The following is a 23147-nucleotide window of genomic DNA, read 5'->3' as shown; positions in this document are numbered from 1 at the left end:
GTACCATTTTTCTCATATATTTATAATTTTTTTGTTATTTATTCACGTATCGACGAACCCCGCGGGGAATATTAAATGTAAAATAGAACGACACCTCGGGCACAAAGACAAGTCCTTGGTTTCGTTGTATTCATTCCGACGTAAAAGAATTCTCCTATATATATTCAGTTATATTTAACGTTTGGAATTGTGATTGCTAGTTCATAAGTCTTCGTTATTGCGTGTGTGTGTGATAACGAAATTCAAGTTTCGTCATCGATCATCACTGACCAAAATTGTTTCCAAATAAATAACGATCCAAGAGTTTTTGTTTTTTTTTTATGTCCATTACTTGGGTAAATAAATAAGTTCATTGGACAATGTTTTGCAATATTTAACGTGAAATGTTCACTCACCAGTTTGAAGTGCTTGTCCAGAAGACGGAGTCTCGGCAGCCTGACGATGCCAGCTCTGAGAGGGGTGCTGGTACTATCGCCATCGACGAAGACGTCGCGACGATCTTCCCGGGCAAAGGCGGCTGGCAGCATCCTCGATTGACTGTAGATCGACAGGTTTTCTTCCTCTTCAAACTTCACTACCGCAGGGGCATTGATCTAAAATGTTGGAAGGCAAGTTTACGCCGAGGTATGGAGAAAGAAACTAATCAACCCCCGAACGGCGTTCAATTGGAATTAGTGAATTCCGATCGTAGAACCATCGCAATCCCAACCGACCTCACGTGCGATACGTATTCATACTGAAAAGGCGTACAGTAATGGTTGAATAATTTATGGGATTCACCGTTGAAGCTAGCGTACGAGGTTAAACTTGAGAAAACGGTTTTTCACTCTCTGTATCATTAGAGTTTTATTTATAGTTTTTGCTGGAAATAACGTTGCACACTGAGAGAAATTTTTATTTCCGGTTACCGTTCAGTCCTCAACTATATTCATTTTTTACCACAATAGAAAAATACAATTCTAGGTAGAAAATGAAAATTAGTCTTGTAGCTGTTCCAAGAAAGTCTAGTATCCGTTGCTATTCTTTCTTATTACGATCACTGTTGCTAGATTTTCTTGCAACTGTTGCGAAAATTTAACGCTCGTGCAACGATAAATTGACGTCAAAGCCTTATTTAGAATCTTTCATTTGATCCAAAGAAACTTTTTCGGGTGCCACGGTGGAAAAATGCAAATTATTTTTTTTTTAAACACCCTAATATAAATACGCAATACGTATAAATTTATTAAAATGAAATGCATTAAATCCCGTGTATAGATATTATACACGTTACAAGAACGTCCGGCTCGCGGTATGTGCAACAGACCGAACAACCGATCTCACTCTGGTTACACGGAGAGACAGAGGGAGAGAGAGAGGAGAGGAGATACTCGACAAGTCCAGAATCTAGCGGTGAATTACTGTACATTGAATATTCATTTATCAATAGGCAGAGGCCGGGCAGAGCGTGTTTCCAATAGTTCGAACGAGGGCAGGTCTTGTAGAGCAAATACTTGCTGCACACGTCCCGGACGCGGCGGAGACTTCGACGCTCGAGGCAACGATCCGAAGTATAAGAAAAATACCCAAGATCGCGATTTTCGCCGAGCAATGCTACGACAGTTGCATACAAACGCCGATCTGCAAGTATGCGAGAGAGAAATTGACTAGAATTGAAAAAAAAATGACAAAAATTGACCGGTGTCGAAGATACTGTTCGGACAATTTTTTTTAATCGAATAATCGACACCGACTTAAATACTATATCATATGTTCGGGTGGTTTTTATTTTCGACTTTTTAGAATTTTGACCCTACCTCAACACTAAATCCTCGCGCAAGAGCTGTGAAGTTTGCCATTTAAAATACACACGTTTTTAACACAGTTTTGGTATATATTTTGATATTAGTATTTTATTTTTTTTCTGTGAAATTGGAATCTGCAGTGTAAAAAGGGGAAGTTCGATGTCTGGTTCGCGGCCAGCCTAAAGCCGCTTGTTTCGAATGATCCGATCCGATCGCATATTGCGAAGGGCATCGAGTCAACGGCACGAAGGCAGCAGCAGCAGCAGCAGCAGCATGTCGAATTATAAAGACAACAAAATAAACAGCGGAGGCACAAACACGCGTCCTTCGAACGAAGCTTGCAGCAGCTTGTACGTGTAATTAGATAGACGCTTGCCTAGCTCCGTACTGCATCGGCATTAGTCATCTAGTAGGTAGCAGCCTCCCTCGCCCCCGACCAAGTTCTGAATTCGATGAATTTAAATTCCCGACTAATCAAATATGACCCGCTTCCGAGCAAACAAAACGAAAACCACCTTATATACACTCCACTCCCGGAGATGATCTCGAATCGCGTAGGCTGTATTCACTTCTGCGCTGCCAACTCGTACAATTGCTTCGCCGTTTTTTTTTTTTTTTTTTCTCCTACCCGACTTGCGACCTGATTTATTCCGACGGGCATTTCGCTTCGCGGTCAAAATCGAATTACGCACGAAACTGCCGGCATTGAAAGCAGCCAGGAAACACTGCCGCGTGATACATCATCTGACACGATTTTTTGAATTTACAAATACAGGAAATAGCGAGTCAATCAAAGCCTACAATTAAACTCTCCGATTACTTACACACCCAATATATTTATGAGAATGAATAACGGCTCGGTTTTAATTGATTTCCCAGTGCAAGGAATTAAATCGGCTCATTTATTATACATTGTTGTATACGTTATGCATGTCGATTCTGCGCACGAGTTTACACGCGTTGAATATGCGATAGATTATATTGTCCGAGACGAATCGATGAACGTGATGGAGAATAGCCTGGATATCCTGCGCTACTGTAAACGACTGATGCAGGCTGAATCGAGAGTTTTGAAAAATCGCTTAGAACCGTTAAGAATGTAATATTACCAATAAGACACACATGTATATATGTATATATATATTGTTACAAGGGGTGAAATCACCCGTTTTACCCCCCTTTCTAGTGATCCAATAGTCATCGTAGATAAAAGCCACGGAAGAGCGCTAATATGGTATAAAATGAATAAAGTTACTGCGTCAACCATCGTTATTGTAGAAAAAGAAGAAAAAAAAAAAAAAACAGTCTTGTTACCGACTTTAAACTGTGAGCACGGTTTTAACCATTAAAGGATTTTTCTCCAAACATTTAATTTTACTGCCCGATGATTCGCTTATTAAGCTCACGAACACTGTTATTTATTCTGTAACGCTCGGTCCGTTTCAATATGTACCGGGACAATCTCTCGAAACTTGAAAATCAACCGCACATACCAAAAATGAAAACAAAACAATTCGTACCATGATAGCATCACACCTGGAAGCTTTTCGTTCACATTCGAGGGAAAAATCAATCGGTTTAACTTTACGACACTGAAATTCAACTCTGTATACATAAATTCACAGTAAGTCCAGCACTGTACCTCTTAATCGACACGCGACGGCAGACTAAACGAACTGAAACAAGACGGCGATGTTACGACTTCGGCAACGACACTCGTTGGTTGGTCTTTTGATAGTAAACAAGAAGCAGGTGTGTCACCTCTGGATGTGTTGAATTAACTTGTATAATACGCGACTTGTCAGACAACGTACTGTAATATCATATTAGCAGAAACTATTACAGAAATTTACACTGCAAATTTGTTCAATTTCTGAAAACGAATTTGCTTTTTCTATTTAGGATTTAAAAATTTATCAGAATCAATACATAATATTATTATACCTATGTACATAGAAGAGGAGTAGCCGATGAAGTGATTTTCGGTGTACTCAACACAATGGTGAGGAAAATGTCCAAGGTAGGATTTTTGTCATGATAATCATGGATCATCTTGCGCAGGGAATGTGCCAGGGTTGGATGGATGGTAGGTGCAGAGTCACAGGGTTCATCGAGAGCGGGTGAAAAATATCTGTAAGCATTGTGCGTAGTTGATGAAAATTGTTTTATTGTCCTAAAAATTACCTCAAATTTTGTATAATCATTCTGAAAATTACAAAAACTAATCTACCGTATTACGTGTGAATAATAACGGATGAAAACCAATTAGACTCTTCGAGTATAAAGTTTAGATTTTTTCTCTTCCGTATTTTCTCATTCTCCGTACAACGATTTGTACTAACGTGTTGGTCTTACAACTTCAAGCCTAATAAATTTACATATACTATTAAAAAACGGCCAAGCATTATTACCGATATTCATGATTTATTCCATGCTTCTGTCTTTCCCTTTTTTGTACATCGTTTAAGGTTTAATCGTATGGAATTTACAGTAGAATGAAATGTATTTTCAAAACGTTGAGGCGTATGTGCCTGTAGGTGATCTCCACTTTACACCATAGTCGAAAATGAAAAATAAAAAAAATAAAAATTGAACTAAATACAGACAAATCATGGAGACTACTTGCAGATCCGAAAGCGATTGACGTACACGATAAGTTGTACAGAATTTCATCTACCCCCATCTCTCCAATTCCGCGAATGGTTTTTTGCGGATGTCTCCGGATGAGCCTGAATTTCCAGCTGAATTTGAAGCCCCCTTCCGGTTCCGGCGTCGTTTACCTACGCAAATAAGGAGATATTGGTTTATGCGCAACGTCATAACCCGTAAGATTTATTAGTTGCCGATTTGAAAAATTGATTTCGATGAATGCATAATATTAACGTGAATTTTTATAATATGTACAATATTTTTTTTTCCAAATTCGTAGGTATATTATACTTGTTTTTTAAGTGTTTCAAAAGGTTTTTAAATAAATATGCGCGTGTGTTTATGCCAAAAAAATGTATGTATAATATAATATAATATAATACGTGTGTGTGTGTGTGTGTGTGTATATATATATATATATATATATATATATATATATATATATATATATATATATATATATATATATATATATATATGCGTTATAAATAAATGTATATAATTATTACTAAGTTAATCACGTAATGTATACAATCACCACCCTTTCTCGCTCGTATCTCTTACAATAAAATAAATATTATTCTTTTTAACACAAACCCTTGCAAATAATTTTTTTTTTTTTCTTATGCCATGTCGATTTATACCCTCAAATTATCTTACCTAGTCAGATCTATCTGTGATATCACATATAATTTATCCTTAAAAATTTATAACAAAAATTTATGCCGATTAACTTAAATCGTTAATAGTTTTCAATCGATTATTACATATAATCTAATCAGATCTTTTCTGCAATATACTTTTGGCCTAAAAATACAGTCTCTTTATTTTGGATTTTACTTGTTCGTTCGTTCGACAAATGTGTATGAAATTTTTTCCATTACATGTTTGTTTCGGTGGCCGAGAATAATTTTCAGGCGTGTAGAAAGGCCAGTTTATTGTTGAGGCAATGCGTAGAAATGGGTGAGATAAAAAAAAAAATCACATACATATCATGTTACATGAATAACGGAGTATTACAATTAAGTTTAGGAAAAAGTAGTAACAAGAAGTAAATTTCGTTGCTCTTGTTCAGGATTTTTTAAATAAAAATTCAACAACCTTACATTCAACAACCTGAAAAGTGAGCATCAACAATTATTGATAGGGCGAAGCTAAATGAAAAATAAAAATTTGTACATCTTTAAGCACTCTTTTGCTGATTTACAATTTCTATAGACTAAACCTTTGAAACCCTTAAACTTTTGCAATCGCATCAAAATTCAGAATTAGGAATTAAAAAATAAATAAATAAATAAGTAATGAAGAGTAAAAAGTAATTTTAAAACAAAACTGATATTTCTTTGCCTTGGATTCTGAAATATTATCAAAGAGATATTCTACAATATTGCATCGTAATCTCTGATCATACATACATACATACATATTTATACGTATGGAGCATAAAATCTAAACAGGCCGTGTTCAAAAGATGCATTTAATTGAAAATAACAAAATTAATATCAATGAACAAACGCGTTATTTCCAAGTGGTATCACTACAATGCATATAAGATAGATAATCAAATATACATTCCTTTTCTTCTCCCAAAAATTATCCATTCGAATATCGCATCTATATACGGAATGTGCTACGATAGAGCTTAAAAGTCTATTAATTGTATACATTAGAGTGTTTCAAAAAAACCGACTATTTTTTTTTTTCTTTCGAAGAACATTGAAAAATCTTCCGAGTGTCCCTCAAAAATGACCTCGGTAAAATATGAGCTCTTAATATTGATATTTAGAGGTGGCGATTCTCAATTTTCTATTTCCCATTTAAATAACGTGGGAAGATTTTTTTTACAAATTTAGAATTTTTTTGCTCGAAAACGAATCAGTGTGAAGAACATAAACAAAATATATTCTTGTAGGAAATTTTACGCTCTACAAAAAAGGTCTGAATAAAGATTTGCGTAAGGTAAGTCGTTTCGGAGTTATCAGGCCTCAAACATCGAACCGTTTGAAATAATGATGTTAATTATTTATAAATGCTACAAAACTGACTCATATCACTTAAATACACAATATTATTGATTTTAAAATTAAAAATATAGACTTCCAATGGAATGTTAATTAATAAATTTCATTAATCAACGATATGAGTCAGTTTTGTAGCATTTATAAATTTATAAATATTAAGAGCTCATATTTTACCGAGGTCATTTTTGAGGGACACTCGGAAGTTTTTTCAATGTTCTTCGAAAAAAACAAAAATAGTCGGTTTTTTTGAAACACTCTAGTGTACATATACGTATATCACCTCGTTTCAATTTTGTGTGAATTTGAAAAAAAAAAACACGAAAAAAAAACACTAATCATATTAAAAGAGAAAAAAGAAACAGTCTTTCGAACAGTTCGAAATAAATAATTATCGCTTTAGATTTAACACTTGTACGTCATATGTAAGCTTACAATCTTATACACACGTGTATAAATATCTTGTGCAATTTTTCGCGATGATTTTACACTATAATATGTACGCGTTACATATTTTGTATTTACTGGGAAAAAAAATAAATAAATAAATCCTTGACCGTACAATGACGTTCGTCGTCGTGTACTGTGTGCGTATAGGTATGTAAATCCAATCTTAAAAATGATGTTAAATAAACATCGAGTATACATATATGTATGTATAAGTTATTTTACACGACGTGTACATAGTATAATAATGTTCGATGTATTAAAAAAACAAGTCATTTTCTACATTAATTAGAGGAAAAATGGAAGAACCGTTGAAAAAAAAAACAGCACACTAAAAAATGTTATCAACGAATTATATACCTTATCAAACTTGTCGTCGAGTTTATCGTAATATATATGTGTGTGTGCGTGTGACTGTGTGTAATATAAATGTATAGCTAAAAGTATTCAAAAATTTGAGGAATAATAAAATTAAAAGAGAAAAAAAATAAAATAAAGAAATTAGAAAAACAAAAATGTCCGTGTATCGCGTCTGTTAGTTAATCGACAACGAGATAAACTAACGATACCTCAACCATGAACACTTTTTTTATCCAGTGCGTACGTATTGCATAACTAAATACGTGAACGCAGGCGATATTAAAAGGTACGTTCGTTTTCAGAATTTAATAACAACGTAGATGAGAAGGAGGACGAAGACTATCTGGGCGATTCGAATAAGCATACTTCTGGTCGATGTTATATTTTCGGACCGTTTGCGGCCGCTTCTTAATAATTTTATCGACGGTTTTTTCAACTCGACCTTATCGCATTCCGAATTTGACACGGCGTTGCGATCTCTCCGTCTGAAATTTTGATTGTTATCCGTTTGCGCGTCGTTGGATATTTTATCCAAATTATTCCTATCGTCGTTAACCGAATCTTTATCGAACTTGTCAACTTTTTCCACCCCCGTCAAATTTGAACTAGATGACAATTCACCGCAGCAAGGTTTCTGCCTGGCGTGCTGTTTCTTGCTCGGCGATCTCTTCGCCTTCGGACTTGCCGACGGAGTCGATCCGGGCGATTTAACAAACCTCTTCCCCGCCACTATCCACGAATTATTCGAACGGTCAAATTTCTCCCCAAGTAAACTCTTCGCCTCGTAGCTACAGCATATCGGATTCGACTTGGCCCTCGCCAAGCTATGCTTTTTCGCAACTTCAGATTCCGGAAGTTTGAGAAAGCTCGCGGAATTCTCCGCGTCGCCGATTGCATCGGTATTAGATTTTCTCACCTCCGTCTCCTCCCCCTCCTCCTCCTCCTCCTCATCTTTCCGATCGTTTTTATCCTCGTTTAACATCTTCGGCGAGTCTGCAAACAAATGGATGACATTTTTCACGTCGATAATTTCACCGGGACTGCGTCGAAGTATCGTGTATTTCGGGACGTTCTTCTTCGATGGTGTTTTGAAATTTTGGAAATCGTTTGGCAAACTTAAAGCGTTCTTTAACCGTACTTTCCGCACCGTTTTTCCCCGATCTCCTTTGGCCACCTTCGTCTTACCCTCCGACGTCGTCAAGTTATTCTTCAGCTTATCCAACGTTTCACAACTCTTTTTCATTTCCAATTCTACGCCACTTTTTGACGATACCGCTGCTGCGTAATGATTCGCACCTGATTTCACAGGTTCAAAACGATTCTTCTCAGATATCGTAGATCGTACGTTTATTATTTTATTACCTGAAGCTGTTTCCCAACCCTCGTTGTCGACGGTCTGACCCTGTTCGCCGTTCACTTCCGGTTTCCTGCCAGTATTCTCCGTAGCCGTAATATTACTGAAACGGTCGAATCGCAATTAGTACAGACATTGGATCGGAAAAATTTAAGATAAATGAATTTAGGAAAGAATGAAGTTGATGTGATTTGAATATTTGTTTTTCATAACATTTCAAATCATAGTTGCACCGTCATTTTATCCAGAAAACCCGTTTTCAATCAATTTATCCCATCTATATATTGCGAATTGTGAATTGTGCTTCAATTTTGCATGTACAATACGCAGCGCTGATTCGGTTAAAAAATGGTGAAAAAAAAAAAAAAAAATTTTTTCATCTTCAAAATTTCATCCCATTGTCACACGGAAAAAGTATTCATAAACCATACATAAAATGAATCGCAAATTAAAAATATATTCGATAAATATCTGCATCTGCATACTTTTCAGATGTTGTTACAGATAAACGAGGATTGGAAAAGGGTAAAACTTAGTGACTGTAATACATTTTATCGCAACGGATCAGTCTGGGTGATCCTTGAGCCGGTTGAAAGATATTCAAAGGAGTTGCAAGGCTAATGGTTCTCCTTAAGCGTGTCGAGCATTTTTCACCAAAGTTAAAATTGAATTTCCTACCGAAGTGCGCGGACCTTCGTGTAACGATTACTCATATTAACTATGTTTCCGTGCTGCAGGCTGCGAGTACCTCAGCAACATATATATATATGCATACATGTGTACACACGTATTAGGTGTATATATAGCGATGCTTGTATCATATTTTGCATATTCATAAGCGCACCGCGGGACGATGCAACATCTAGGAAACCGTCAACCCGTGCTCCGAATAAATCTCAACAGCTATAGGACAAGGAATAATATCGGAGTTAATAATTCAACAAACTGAACAACTACAGTACCCTTAGAAAATATGTACAAAGTTACGGATTACACGCCGTTGCCCATTCCCTGTCGGTTTACGGTACGTCGTGCATTCGTTAAACTCGATTCGTTCGATTCGAGAGTTCGGAAAACTAGTCGAGATGTTGTTTATTTTATTTTTATTGAATTAGCAACTTTTCCAACTGCCCGTTTCTCTGTTTGCAGAGAAAAAAGGAAGTTATTGTAATCACTCCAAAAATGAAAAGTCGAGTTTTTACTAGATTTTCACGTTTTAAAGTTTAGAGAATCACCGCCATTCGTTTTCAAATTGAAACCATTCTGTGTGCGTGTGTGTGTGTGTGACGATGTCTCGATAACGAGTTATCGGATCTCAATGATTTTGGTCTCGATCGACGCGGCTTTTTCAAACATTGTTAGAACTTATTAGATTTTGGCTTTGATCGGTAGAGTACTTTTTCAATTATTTGAATAACAAGATTCCCAAGATATAAAATAAAAATGATGAAATCTTGAGAATGGATGAATGAATTTGGACGTAAATTGGTACGCGAAGGTTTGTTGGGATGCTAATCACGAATCTGAGGTCAGATTTACGAAATCCAAAATGGCGAATCTAATACGATGAAAGAAAATCTAAAAATATTCGGCTGTCGGTAGAAATTAGTAGGTGGGGGTTTTTTGGATCACCGATAACGAATCCAAGGTCAGATTTCCAAAATTTGTAACGTTGTATCCATTACAGTGGTTTAAAATAAAAAAAAAATTCAACATTTTCATGTAATACGATACCTGAAAGCTTTTAAATCGTTAACCACGAAGCGGAATTTTTTGTTCGAATTCAGAATTGGATATTAATATTTTTTCTGACGGCCAGCCCAAAGCCGCTCGTTTTCTCAAATCAATCACATAACAATGAGGAATTATTTCTCTTCTCTCGAACATCACGTCACGTAATTCATTTTACTCGTTCACTGCGCAAGTGATCCTTAATGTTTTTCGAATATCGGCGTTTTCCTCGTCTACAGCATATCCGCAGAGAATTGCGGGTTCGCTGACGATGAGAGACCGGCAAAGGCGGTAAGCAAGTAGTAAATACTCGGACGTCCGAGTTGCTGCAAGCAAGCGAGCGAGCAAGGGAACTCCAAACGCCTCAGTTTTTCGAAAAATTAGTTACCCCGGGATGTAATTTATAATCGCAAAGTACAGATAGCCAGGTGTAGCTACGCGTGGAGTCTGGTATTGGTAATATGTAAATCGTTTTTCACCTCCCCGCAGCATCTCGATACTGGTCTGCTAACGCGTTGCATTTATACGCCGGCGGTGAGTTGCGATCTCGAGTTTCTTGTTCTCCGCAATACTACGCCATATGCCTAAAGGCGTATCACCGTGCACACCGTACGATGCACTTTCCGTATGCATGCATGCATGCATGCATGCATGCACGCACGCACGGCCCGGGATATTTGCCGTGGTTACTTATACACTAATATCCGCAATCTAAATCTACTTGGCATCGCTTCGTTACTCTATACGTAGGTAGGTACGTGTACACGTGTACGCATATGTACATGCATTGCATACATACGTAACATGCTCACAGCCGTGTGCGTGCAAAAAGTTTAGCGATGCTGAGCGACCAGGCGAAAGAATATAAAGAGCTGTGTAATACAAGTATAGAGATTGTGATTTTTGTTACACGTTTATTACGGTCTGTTCTTAAAACTTTTTCGTCTCATTTTCTCAGTTAGTGTAGCCGTAGGGTGAGGCAATAGGCTTTTTTCGATCTAGTCGATTCTTTTTCTCATTGGCTCGCGACGAGGAAACTTGTCGGTGTGCGGTCTTTGAGTTATTTTATTATAGGGTCGTCGTTTGAGCTTGAAATTTTGGAGATCACTTGCACCTAGTTTATTATTACAAAAAGTGAATTTTCATCTATACGATACGGTATCTATATTGGCAGAAACGAATTCAGGGTGATACATTGTCATGTATAAAAGTATGAACGGATGGAAAAGTAGCTGAAATTCCGGCATTTATATCTCGACATGAAATTGTTCAATTCGATCACGATTTTTATTTTTTTTTCTCGAAAGTATGCAGATCGCGCTTCATTCAGATTTCATTTTAATTGGAATTCATTAAGTGTTTCAAACGATTTGCTTTAAATTTGGAGACCCGAGACAGCATTTGTAGATAGTTTATCCTTTTCACCACGATTAAATTTTTTGTTTTTTTTTTAACAACGTACGACAAATCAGATCACTGTTTGGAATTGAAATTTGATTTTTCAAGGAAAATTAACAACGTTTTTTTATTCAACAACCGAAATTGATGAATAAAAATAAGTGGGATTGTGGCAAATAGAATCAACTATTCAAGAATAATCTCTGCAAATTTGAAGCACGTGAATGGATTGCACTCGTTTTTAAGATATAACTTTTTTATTCAGAATAACTGTAAGGAATTTTCCTCCAATCCGAAACCTCGAATTCCTAATAACGGGATTCGCCATTTTGGATCATGTGAATCCGATCTCAGATTCGTGATTAGCCGCTCAAAAAACCTCACGGTACCAATTTCCATTCAAATCCAATCAGCCATTCTCAAGACATCATAATTTTCATTTCATTTTTTGGAATTTCGTTATTCAAATAATTCAAAAAGCACTGAATAAGTTCAAAGTTTGGAAAAGCCGCGTCGATTGAAACGAAAATCATTGAAATCCGGTAACTCGTTCTCGCAATATCGTCGGACAAAACAATTGATCACTGACATCCATGAATAAGAAAACACAGGCAATTTCTTGAACGCTAAAAACTTGATAAAAAAAAAATCAATTCTACCCGACTAGCATACATATCAGATAAATTATAAAACTTTCGTAAATATTACAATTACTCACACAACGATAATATTGGTCGGATATTAAACAATGTCAGAGAAATTAGCTTCAGGGAGGTGAAGAGTATTACGGCGATAATCGCGCGACCGTAACGCGAAGATCGGAAAAGATAAGATTAGACAAGAGCTGCGAGCGTTGTGAATACGAAAGAGCGGAGCTGCAGGCAATGCGTAGAATCTCCGAGAGGCGTCTTCCCGGCAAAAACATGCAAGATGTAAGATGCGTGGCATATGAGGATGCGAACTAGCAAGCTTCGCGATTTCCATACATAATACGCGTTCCCTAGTTTCCTCCCGTTTCTATCATGTACAGCATCTGTTTCATATCCGCTCTGGGAGCTCCGGCACCATCGAGACTACGCCCTCCGGTACTCCGGAGGCCGGTAATGAGTTCTACACGCTTCGTATTTTTCATTTCAAGCTGCAGGTGAGGTACAGACTTTTACACACACACACACACACACACACACACACACACACACACACGCGCGCGCGCGCGCGCATATATGTGGTATATATGTATGTAATATAAACCGAGGTACGTATATTCTGCACCCACTGCAGGACTGCTTTGCATTCTCCATCGGCAAACGTGCCGTCGAGAAGAGATTGAAAGAAAAGAGAAGGAAAAAAAACAAAATAAAATATCAATAAATAAAAATAAACCCGACTGTTACACACCCGCTGTAAAACACAATTTGCATATTTGTTTTATTCGATTGGTGTATAATAATAAGACCGCCTTAAGGGCTGAGGGATTAGTCCGGTGTATAAAAAATGCCGCGTGTATATGGAAAACAATGAGAGAGATTAGCAGTTACAGTTACCAGTCGAAGGAGTTACGAGTTACAAGCATAGTAATTGGTAGCGAGCGTAGGCGGCTCATTAATACCTGCAGTAGAACGCGATGTGCAGTCTGCAGTCTGCATGCAGTGCAATGCAGCATCGCGTTATATATATAAACATGTATAAGATACAAACGTACGCAATGTATCACCAATACTTTTCTTCGAGGTCGCGTATCTTTTTGGCCTCTGGGGATTTGTTCCGGGAGATTTGAACAGGAGATTATCATTCCGGGACATTGTTTATAGACACACGTTATTAAAGCTTTACAATAAAGGTATATACCACTTAATTTATACTTTTTCATGCACGATCGAATTGGTAAGTTAATTGATAACCGATCGATTGATTTAAAAGAAGTTATACCTATATATCTACAAGCAACGTGACAGTGATTATTATATTATACTTTCTGGGTCGTCTCCCCCCCTTTATCGTCTTCTTCGCCGCAAAAAATCCGCAATGATTATACCGAACGAACGTGTTCGGATTTGCCACTTGTATTTTCTCCGATTTGTCAAAGCTGACTGATCGGTATGTCAGTTCCCTTATAATCAAAGCCAGCGTCAGATCGATACGTTGAATAAAGGATAGGAAAAAGGGATACAGAGCAGAAAACCGAACGGCCCGAGGGCAAGTATATGTGTATACATATATATTGAGATATAATATACAAGTATTGCCGCGTCGCGCTGTCGGTGTATTAATTGGTTTAATAAGGAAAGGATAGCGATAAGTGGAGTGCGCCTCCGTTCGATATATGTATAAGCGCCCGGGACGGCGGGCAGAAATCATACCTTCGCATCTCTGCCATCTGAATATTGCCATGCTCGGTATATGTCGTTATTTTTAAAACTCGTCTTACTCCACAGCGCAGGAAAATATCTGAACGAAGGATCAAATCGGAGCGAAAAGGAGTCTGTATATGTATATATATAACGTATAGTTTATCAGCAGAGAAATTTTACGAAAATAGATCGATGAAAAATCGTTGAAACCTTGATTCGAGGCATGGAAAGAAGTAAAGGGATGGAAAAAAATTATTTAAAAAACGTGTCGACGAAAAGTTAACGAAAAATCATAAGTGAGCTTGATCCGTTAAAGTCAATGTCTCATTTTTCGAATTTCTTATACACCCGCAATCAATTATCGTCATTCTTCCGTACTATTTTTACCAATGAAAAGTATCGAACGCAACTCAAACCCGTTACTATAAAAGGACGTTTGAATTTGCTCCAGGTGCCGACAGATCCAGTCATTCAGACAGGCGTCAAGAAAATATTGCCACACGCGAGTGGCATAAGAATTATGACAATTATTATAAACTGCACATACCCGCTTGTACGAGCGGTGATCAGTAATTTGAGAAAATCGAACCGAGATAATAACGCTTATTAATCTAATAAGAAGACGGCACACGGTACAACTTCTTTTTAGCCCTCCGCGGTTTCATTTCTTTAACTTTTTCAAAATTGCGTGATGATTTACGGACATATTTGAGAGTGGGAAAAAATAACCTCAAAATTCGTCGTTAGTTGTTTTGGAAAGAAATAGATTTGAAACGAGTTTGATGATTGATTTGGGTTTGTTTCCGGGAGTTTTCGAAGCGTGGATGATTCTGCAAGAAGGGCGCGAGAAGTGGGCAAGGTGATACCGAGAAAATACAACTGCCATGAATCAAACGTTAGAGCGAAACAAAGTTCTATGCAAATTATCAGGATGCCATATAACTTATCCTACCACTTGACGTTAACCGGGGTTCTTCTTACCGAGGGATTCTTTGAGTAGTCCGTTCTCCGCAGAAACAGATTGCAAACTTCAGTTTCGCACGCGGAATATGTACACTTGGCTGCCATGATTCTGTAGCAGTTAATTTTTTCGATGATTCTGTTCCGTTGGGAATACCGATTATTCAAAAACCGCCCGCAGCGCCACCGCCGGCCGACCACGAAACAGGCCGCATCTTTGTAAACGTAATATAACCCATGACTATGGAGGGTAGAGGTCATGGACCTATTATATAGCAAGGTGGACTATCTCCGTGTATAGAAAGTGTCCGTAAAGTAGAGGGAAATAAAGATGGCGTTGCTGCAGCGGAAGTTCCACAAAGCGCCAATCAGAGTCTTTCCCTTATTGCTTATGAGCGCTTTTTCATTTGAAAATCCATATCCTCCATACCCATTTTGTATTTTTGGGTTAGATTCGACGGTCACGGATCATGTTGTGTTTACAAAGATTGAGCCTGTTTCGTGCCCGGCCAACGATGGCGCTGCGGGCTGATTCTGCATTGCCAACGTAACAGCGCGACGAAAAAACATTAACCGTCTCAGAATCAGTGCGGCCAAATGTACCTACACCCCGACACACACATGCCACAGGTAACACAGGTAGGTGTGGTACGTAGGCAAACCGAGTTTCACTGCTGAACTGCAGCCTCGACTATAGGCTGTCATGTTTATTCGATTCTGTATTTGGCCTATGTTTTCGCGCGCGGCAGCTGCACACCTCCTCAACTATACCTGTATGTACCAACAATTTAACGTTACACGAATCCCAACGAAACTTGTATGCGTCTTTGAATGCTTCTACATATACATGCCCAGCGTACTTGAGAGGGTGAGAAATTCCATCGTTGCACAACTTGTGTATATTCAAACCGACGAAAGAGGAGTTATATTACAGTGCACTTTCGTAAATACCAAGCGCATAAAGCGGATCACAAATTTTAGCAAACGCAGTACAGCGAGCAATAATTTCAAATTTTAAAACAGTAAAAGTTACATTACAGAAATGAATTTACTTCATGAGCAACCACTCCGTACATCAGAATTTAAGAAGAAAAAAACTAAATACAAAAAACATACCGCTTTGTGGAATCTGAAATTCCCTGACTTTTCCAGAAATTCATCATGAAGATACCATTTTTCCAGTAAACTTTCAAGAAATATGCCACTGATTAATGATAATTTTTTTTAACATTAATACTAATACCTTCAATATTACCTACCAACTATCGTACTAACTATCTATTTACAAACAACAGAATGCGATTTTCAACATGAAAAAAAACGAAACAAGGTTTGCTATTAAGCAATATAGATAGAATGTATGAAGTGGTTCAACGAAACATAATTTCGACTGCATTTTTGCTTCGTCTTAAGATCAATAGTAATTTGCACAAGAACGAGTTTATTTCTTCGACAGACTCAAAATTCCAGTCTTATTTTCGAACTTCCCTGTCTTTTCCCTGCTGTAAAAAATTCCCTGAGTTTGCCCGGTTTTCCCTATCTGTGTAAACCCTGAATTAACGATAAATCGAGAAATTAGTAAAATTGTAGGAAAAGGAGAAGAGAAAGTTAAAAAATCTAAGAATCGCTTCTGATTTTCCCGATCAGGGAAGATTTTTTGTGTTTTCATCATTGCAGTGCCAGACTGTTCAAGTTCAGTAAATCATCGAGTTTTTAAAAATAATCCCTAAAATTGGAGTTATGAAAATCTGATAGGAGGAAAGATGAGTTAAAAGTCTTTTCGCTCCCGAGACAGAATTCCAAATTGCTATAATATGTAACAATCCATATTGTTTTCATAAATTTATTATGTTTGGAGTACCAATCTGACACAATTGTTTTCCAAGTCGTAAATTTGCCGAATAATATGCCATTATTGTTGCGTTTTGTATCCTTTTATAGTCATAATTATGCTTGAAAGACGATTTACGGGTTATATAATAGTATGAATAATAACCCCTTTAAAATTGCGAAGCATTCGCTACCGTGCGAAATATTTCGTGCGCGTTGACTAATTATAAATCAATAACAGTCGAATAAACTAAATGGCCTGATTTGAATCTGAGCCTTACTTCAGGACAAACTTGAGCTTACCAAAGCAAAAAATTCATGTAGAAAACTACGACAAGGAGCTCATCGGCCTAGCATCGAAAATAAAAGGATTGCAACTTATTATGTTTTTTCACAATTAGTTACTCACTCAGACGACGAGAGCTTCCGTTTTCGGTCACCTTGGTGGGCGGGGCTATGGTTTTTACCTTCAATCAAAGCCTGATGCTCCGCGTATTTTTGCAGCCGTATATTTTGATTCGCGAAATTGTGTTTATTCACCGCGCTGGACTGATCTCGTCGATTTAAACCAACGTAGGCCGTTGTGTCTGTCAACCAAGACACGTAGATGCCACCTGAAATCATCCGAATTTTGTCAATTAACACTTAATAAAAACAATCAATTTCAAAATACAATATACCATCGTTTTCGTAGATGAATATTATAAAGATTTCAAACTCTACTCACCGAAAGGGCTAAACAGCTGAGAGATGTCGCTGAGTTTCCATTCTTTTGGGAAAGTAATATGGAAAACATGGTCTCTCCGTGGATTGGCTGTAAATTTTATCAAAGTTGTGAACAAAACGCAAGAATTACGATCCAAGTAGGACGTTAGGGTTAAAAATACTTACGATCTTTTCCAGTCAAGTCTATATAAGGGAAATCCTTTAACCTTGTTATGAGCAGCCTGAAATTAAAAAAAAAAAAAACAAAAACACGTTTAGACCTTGATATTTAACCCTTGACCTTAATCATAGCCAAAATATCATTAAATACATCAAATACTTACTTGTTTATGAACGGATTCAACAGAGGCGAGTCCGGCAGCACAACGGAAATCTCGGGAGTCTGTAACGTGCCTACGAAACAGATGAAAATGGATCGATAAGGTGACTGTATATTACCATTTTGCTGAAGAAACATAATCAATTTCACAGACTATTCGAAAAATGAATGGTTTGCTGATACTAGTATGATAAGAAGTGAAAAAAACGCTTGACTACATTTTACCTAGGTAATTGGACAGCGAAATAAAGCACAATCCAGTTATATAAGCATCGTAGCCAGCTTCGTGATACTTCTCGACTGAAGAGGTGTAACTGCGATCTGGAACGACATCCACTTCTGGTATACAGTAGGGCGATTTGCTCACAGTTTCGTGTAAAGCGTTCAATACCGAACATGGAATGCTTTCTTTGAATTGTGATGACTGACACATTATTTTAGTGTCCAATAACCTGCGAGCCAAAGTGCATGTTGTAAAATTTGCATCTCGAGCTTGACATAATTATATAACAGACTTTACTCACTTTGGAAACAGGCAGTGAACAAGCGATTTGAATTCATGATAACTTTCTGGAAGGGTTGAGAAAAACTGATGGACTATGTGGCAGAGATCTAGCAACATATTGTGACCAACAATCAGTTTCCCCTATAAAAAAGTCAAACGGTCAAGTAAGTTAAGTTTTATGCACTGTTTGTACAACAATACGGTTTTTCAAACATGTACAAGAAATGAGAGAATATTTTAATTTTATGTATATACTTTTTGAACTTACAGAATCGGAAATTTTTCTCAACAAAGCACTCAAGCCCACTGCTTGTTTGATATCATTTTGTTCCTTCTCTTTCCGTTCCACCTCCTTCTTTTCTTCCTCTTCTTTACTTCCCATTTTTTGCACAACCAACCATTGTCCACTACTATCTGTTTTGCCCTCTAACCTGAGCTTGTTTGGCCATCGCATTCTTGCTTCCTGATGTATAATCCTCCTGATGAATGCGTTGCACCTATCAATTGTCAACTCTTCTGCCTCTGAGTTGTAAAAATCATTGATTCGGGTGCTGTAAGTCGAAGGAATGAATTAAGAAAGAGTCGAAAATTCAATATTCAAATAAAAATATCATTACAATTGCAGTACTATAAATTACCATATTTCCTCAATTTGCGGCCTGTCATCATCTGGGATGGGAATCAATTCAAGACCATCGTCCCTGGCTTTTTGCCTCTCTTCAAGTTTTTTACCAAGTTTCTCTTCCTCGGCGCTAGTCAAATAAGGTATACCCTTATTGAACAGTTTGTTGAAATCAAATCCTCGATCAGCAAGAAACGACATAGAAGATGCCTGGCACATGAATCGACAGTCAGGAGCTGCACGATTCAAAGGTCTTGGAAATACATAAAAATTGTACGATTGCTGAATGTATCTATGACAAAAAATAATGACAATTAGCAATCAGTGCTGAATTTGATGCTCTTCAAATGCACACAATCATTATCAATGTATAATAGTCATGTATAAGATAAAAACAATAATCAAATGCCTTATAAAATATTGAAACATACTTCTTTTTATCTGCGTCATAAGTAAAAATGGACAATCCAAATTGTACTAGCAAAAAGTCCATCGATCCTGATCTAAGCTTGGCATAGTACTGAGCAGGTGTGTCAAAGGCGCTGGTATCAGGTCCAGAATTTAATCCTGTAAACTCTCCATCGATAGCTAAGAAGGATGCATTTTCAATAACGCTGTCCAAATCATCAAGAACATTCTGAAAATCTGATGAATAAACAAAAGAAATATAAGTAATTTGTTCAACAAAAATTTCGGGCTAAATTACATTCACAGAGAACATATAATACATCAATTCAGTCTCAACAATACAACTTCAACGGAGATACTTTCATTGGTAAATTGAATCGGCAAACGAGGAACTGAATCAAGTGGTTATAATCTAGTGAAAATAACAGTACATACTCATAAATTATACACGTTACATGTAGGTTGACCTAAAAAAATATAAATAGGAATAGCTGTTATTAAACGGTCTCGCAGTAATGATCGTACCATCATTGTTACGGTTCTCGAGAGAAATTCAACTTTCATTCATGAATTTGTGATTTGCACGAGCAGTAGGCGTCCCAAGTTATTTTGTTGACACTATTTATTTTGACATGTGCCCTAGTTTATAACCTAAAATCCGACCATGATATCGCCGTGCGATTTATGCAATGCGTAATTTTACACTAGGAAAAATTCACCGTCAATAATTTTCGTACTGACAATACGATTACTCTGCCAACCGCGTAGAGGTCAGTTAATCATTATTAACGTGATAAGTACTCACTTGCGCGTGTTACCTCCATCCTACGTATTATTCGCTACGGTTGTTTATGTACTCAGTTATACGGATTACGGTTGCCTCGGTGGAGACACCTACAAACCCACACAGTCAGTGATCAGCAGAAAACGGCAGCATGGAATGATTGGAATGTCGGCCACCACACATTTATCCGACAGACGAAAACACCACCTACACGCTGTGGAAATCTTAGCCTTCATTTGACTCTGGTAGTAAGCGTGGGAGAAACTGGCACACAGATGCCTGTGTCAGCAATCTCGATCCGGCGCACAGTTCAAATATAATGTCTTGTTGTTATCATAAAGTTAATAAAAGTTTTCTTACCTTCATACCTATAATTCTCTTGAATTTCATGTGTCAACAAAAATAGGCCTGTTACTGGAATAGATAACCAGATAAATACCTACAACGGTAACTCGATCGAAACTATTTCATTGGCTAATCATTTTAATGCGATGAGTCATAACGGAGCGGCATCTCTGTGAAACCGCTGAAATATTTTTTCGACTTTGCCAATTTTTGTACACGATTTCATCAACAATATACCGCCATAAAATTTAATCGAAACAAAGAATATAGTGCGTACTTATAATGAAGTAATGTAATTTACTTTTTTAGAGTTGACAGTTTGAAATTTCGCGCCTCATCGACGACCGAGTTACTGTCAATCCCATTATCCAAGCCCGGTGACCAGAGAACCCACCTTTCAATAATTCCTTTAACAACGTACAAATTGGTTATAAATAATTCTATATGGCATCGCTTACACAGTTTACCTCTGAAACAGCAAAAGGTATTAATTTTTATACAATGTAATGTAATACACATTGGGTCGAACATATAACCTATGAAATATGTAAAATAGCCAAATTTTACTTCTCAGAAACAAGTAGAAATAATCGAATATTTAGTCATGAAAATTTGTGAATCCTAATTTCTTTACGTTATTTAGCTGCATTAACAGATATTCTTGCGGCGTTGAATTCACCAGACAATGTACAAAAAATAACCGAAGCTAAAGAAAATTCTGGGAACGAAATGCTGAAGATGATGCAGTTTGTTTTTCCAATTGTCACGCAAATTCAAATGGATGTTATTAAAAATTACGGTTTCCCCGAAGGAAGAGAAGGTCAGGTATAAGTACCTCTTACCCTACGCAGTCCGAACCAATCAAAGAAACATATTAATTTTGAAGTGTTTCGTTCAGTAATAAGCTCAGCTTTTGTTACAGGTACCGTACAATTTGCGCAATTCATTAGGACCCTCGAACGCGATGATCCTGAGATTGCGCAGCTTCATGGTCAAGTTCGTGCATATTTTTTACCACCTGTAACTATAAGTTCGTCAACAGAGGCATCGCTTTAAAATTATCTTTCATATTTTTAAATACCAAAAGTATTCGCTGATAAAATTCACAGGAAGGTATTTGGTATTCGCAATTATTAATCAAATTATATTATAGATACATATTAACTAGGAACGGATTATAATTATAGAACTATTTATAATATACATGTATAAAGCATTTATTAATTTTAAGGCAAGTTTTTGTGGGATCCCCTATTCATATTGTTAAGTATAAATTATTACATTTTCTTTTTCACAAATGTAGAATTGTATTGTATCGTACAAGTATAACTTAATAAATTACTTTTCATCAGATTTATAATTGTTTCCGGTTGAAGAACCTGATAAAGAAAATATTGTTCATTTCTAAAATGGAATCCGCAAACTTATCTCTACATTTTTTTAAGTCTGAGTAACTTCACTGAATATTTTAATTTATACTAGACGAAACATTTTTACAACATCAATTCGACGACTATCAATTTGGATGAAAAAATATACATAAGCTATCTGTTCAAGTCTGTTTTTGTTTAATTATATTTAGAAACATTCCTACAAGCGATCTGAAGTTATGTTATTGATAGACTCCAAATAAACTTAACTTTACTTACAGAAAATACAAACAAGCGTCTGTGAATCCGACATTGCTAATAATTAAATGATTAATTCCAATCAAATCACAAGAGAAAATCTATTTTCGACCGTTACACAGTTCACTGGGTGTTATAAAAGTATTTCAAAACGGTTTTATCAAAACAGTACATTCATAAATGACGAGCCGCTTAAAGTTAAATTAGATTGTAACGCACAGAATACCCTTAGCTATCTGTACATGCAAAAATCCAAATATACACTTAAACAACATAGTAGTGGTTAGCTTTAGGAATTGGTAAACCGTGATTAATTTACTTTATTGCATTTTCAACCAATGATTCGTAGTTTTTTTTTTTTTTTATTATTATTTAGAATCGTCCGTTTAGTCTTCGAATCTACAATGAACGTTGGGCAGTATGATGAAACACCTTCCACTGTATGATTTGCATATTCGGACGTATAGTAAACACTGTGTTCGTATTTAAATTTATGATATATTTTTAGTGAATTAAACTTCATCGGTAGTTCATATTTGATGTAAACATCAAATATGAAACACTACAATTATTATTTGCATTTTTACACTCAAATCTTTACCTATACAGGTTGAATTGCAGCAAGCTCCAATGATAGATTGAGCCCAGTTGAATTACTGCTTTACAGTAAACCAGATGAGTGATCAAACGAATCATATTGAAGCAATGAACTGACATAGGAATAAGATTTCGAAGGCATAGTATAAGAACGTGTGAATATAGAAAGTGTTCTTCCTCTTCGAGCACATTTGTAAGAATGTCTGTAAGTGTTTACATTTTGGTATCTTACGCTTCTTGGTGCGAAGCTCGTAAGACAGTCAATGACCGTCTAATATTGAAATGCGGATATGCATCATCAACATTAATATTAATCACGAGGTAATTTTCA

General features: G+C 36.7%; 3 protein-coding genes across 6 annotated transcripts in view; 1 reads left to right on the top strand and 2 right to left on the bottom strand.

Annotated features, from left to right (window-relative positions):
* LOC124219839 (protein cortex) overlaps nt 1–3487 on the bottom strand; it is a 245072-nt gene extending 241585 nt beyond the window's left edge. The window contains exons 1-2 of the mRNA XM_046628004.2: nt 3305–3487; nt 396–593 (exon numbers count right to left, since the gene is read on the bottom strand). Coding sequence (XP_046483960.1) covers nt 396–593; nt 3305–3307 — 201 coding nt within the window. The 5' untranslated portion in view covers nt 3308–3487. The remainder of the gene's footprint in view (nt 1–395; nt 594–3304) is intronic.
* A 701-nt stretch (nt 3488–4188) lies between these two features.
* On the bottom strand, nt 4189–20486 carry LOC124219835 (poly(A)-specific ribonuclease PARN). Of its 3 annotated transcripts, none has more exons than XM_046628000.2 (12): nt 20268–20478; nt 19486–19699; nt 19071–19346; nt 18701–18983; nt 18452–18573; nt 18153–18379; nt 17932–18001; nt 17774–17829; nt 17610–17696; nt 17292–17496; nt 8621–8715; nt 4189–4564 (listed from the first exon to the last, which is right to left on the bottom strand). In XM_046628000.2, the coding sequence occupies exons 1-12, from the start codon at nt 20284–20286 to the stop codon at nt 4458–4460; spliced, it is 1761 nt and encodes a 586-aa protein (XP_046483956.1). In that variant the 5' UTR covers nt 20287–20478; the 3' UTR covers nt 4189–4457. The 3 variants fall into 3 exon arrangements, with proteins under 3 accessions (XP_046483956.1, XP_046483954.1, XP_046483955.1); XM_046627998.2 differs by lacking the exon at nt 4189–4564 and adding an exon at nt 4976–8251 and having other exon boundaries at nt 20268–20486; XM_046627999.2 differs by lacking the exons at nt 4189–4564; nt 20268–20478 and adding exons at nt 4976–8251; nt 19988–20201.
* A 39-nt stretch (nt 20487–20525) lies between these two features.
* LOC124219843 (protein C10) lies at nt 20526–21944 on the top strand. Of its 2 annotated transcripts, XM_046628019.2 has the most exons (4): nt 20526–20693; nt 20901–21075; nt 21235–21411; nt 21514–21944. In XM_046628019.2, exons 2-4 carry the CDS (start codon nt 21036–21038, stop codon nt 21645–21647), a joined length of 351 nt encoding a protein of 116 aa, XP_046483975.1. In that variant the 5' UTR covers nt 20526–20693; nt 20901–21035; the 3' UTR covers nt 21648–21944. The 2 variants fall into 2 exon arrangements, with proteins under 2 accessions (XP_046483975.1, XP_046483974.1); XM_046628018.2 differs by lacking the exon at nt 20526–20693 and having other exon boundaries at nt 20751–21075.
* The last annotated feature ends 1203 nt before the right edge of the window (nt 21945–23147 follow it).

This window comes from Neodiprion pinetum, chromosome 5 (assembly GCF_021155775.2).
Source record: "Neodiprion pinetum isolate iyNeoPine1 chromosome 5, iyNeoPine1.2, whole genome shotgun sequence".
NCBI lineage: Eukaryota > Metazoa > Arthropoda > Insecta > Hymenoptera > Diprionidae > Neodiprion > Neodiprion pinetum.
The sequence above is the reverse complement of the archived record's forward strand: the minus strand, read 5'-3'. Positions and strand labels throughout refer to the sequence as shown.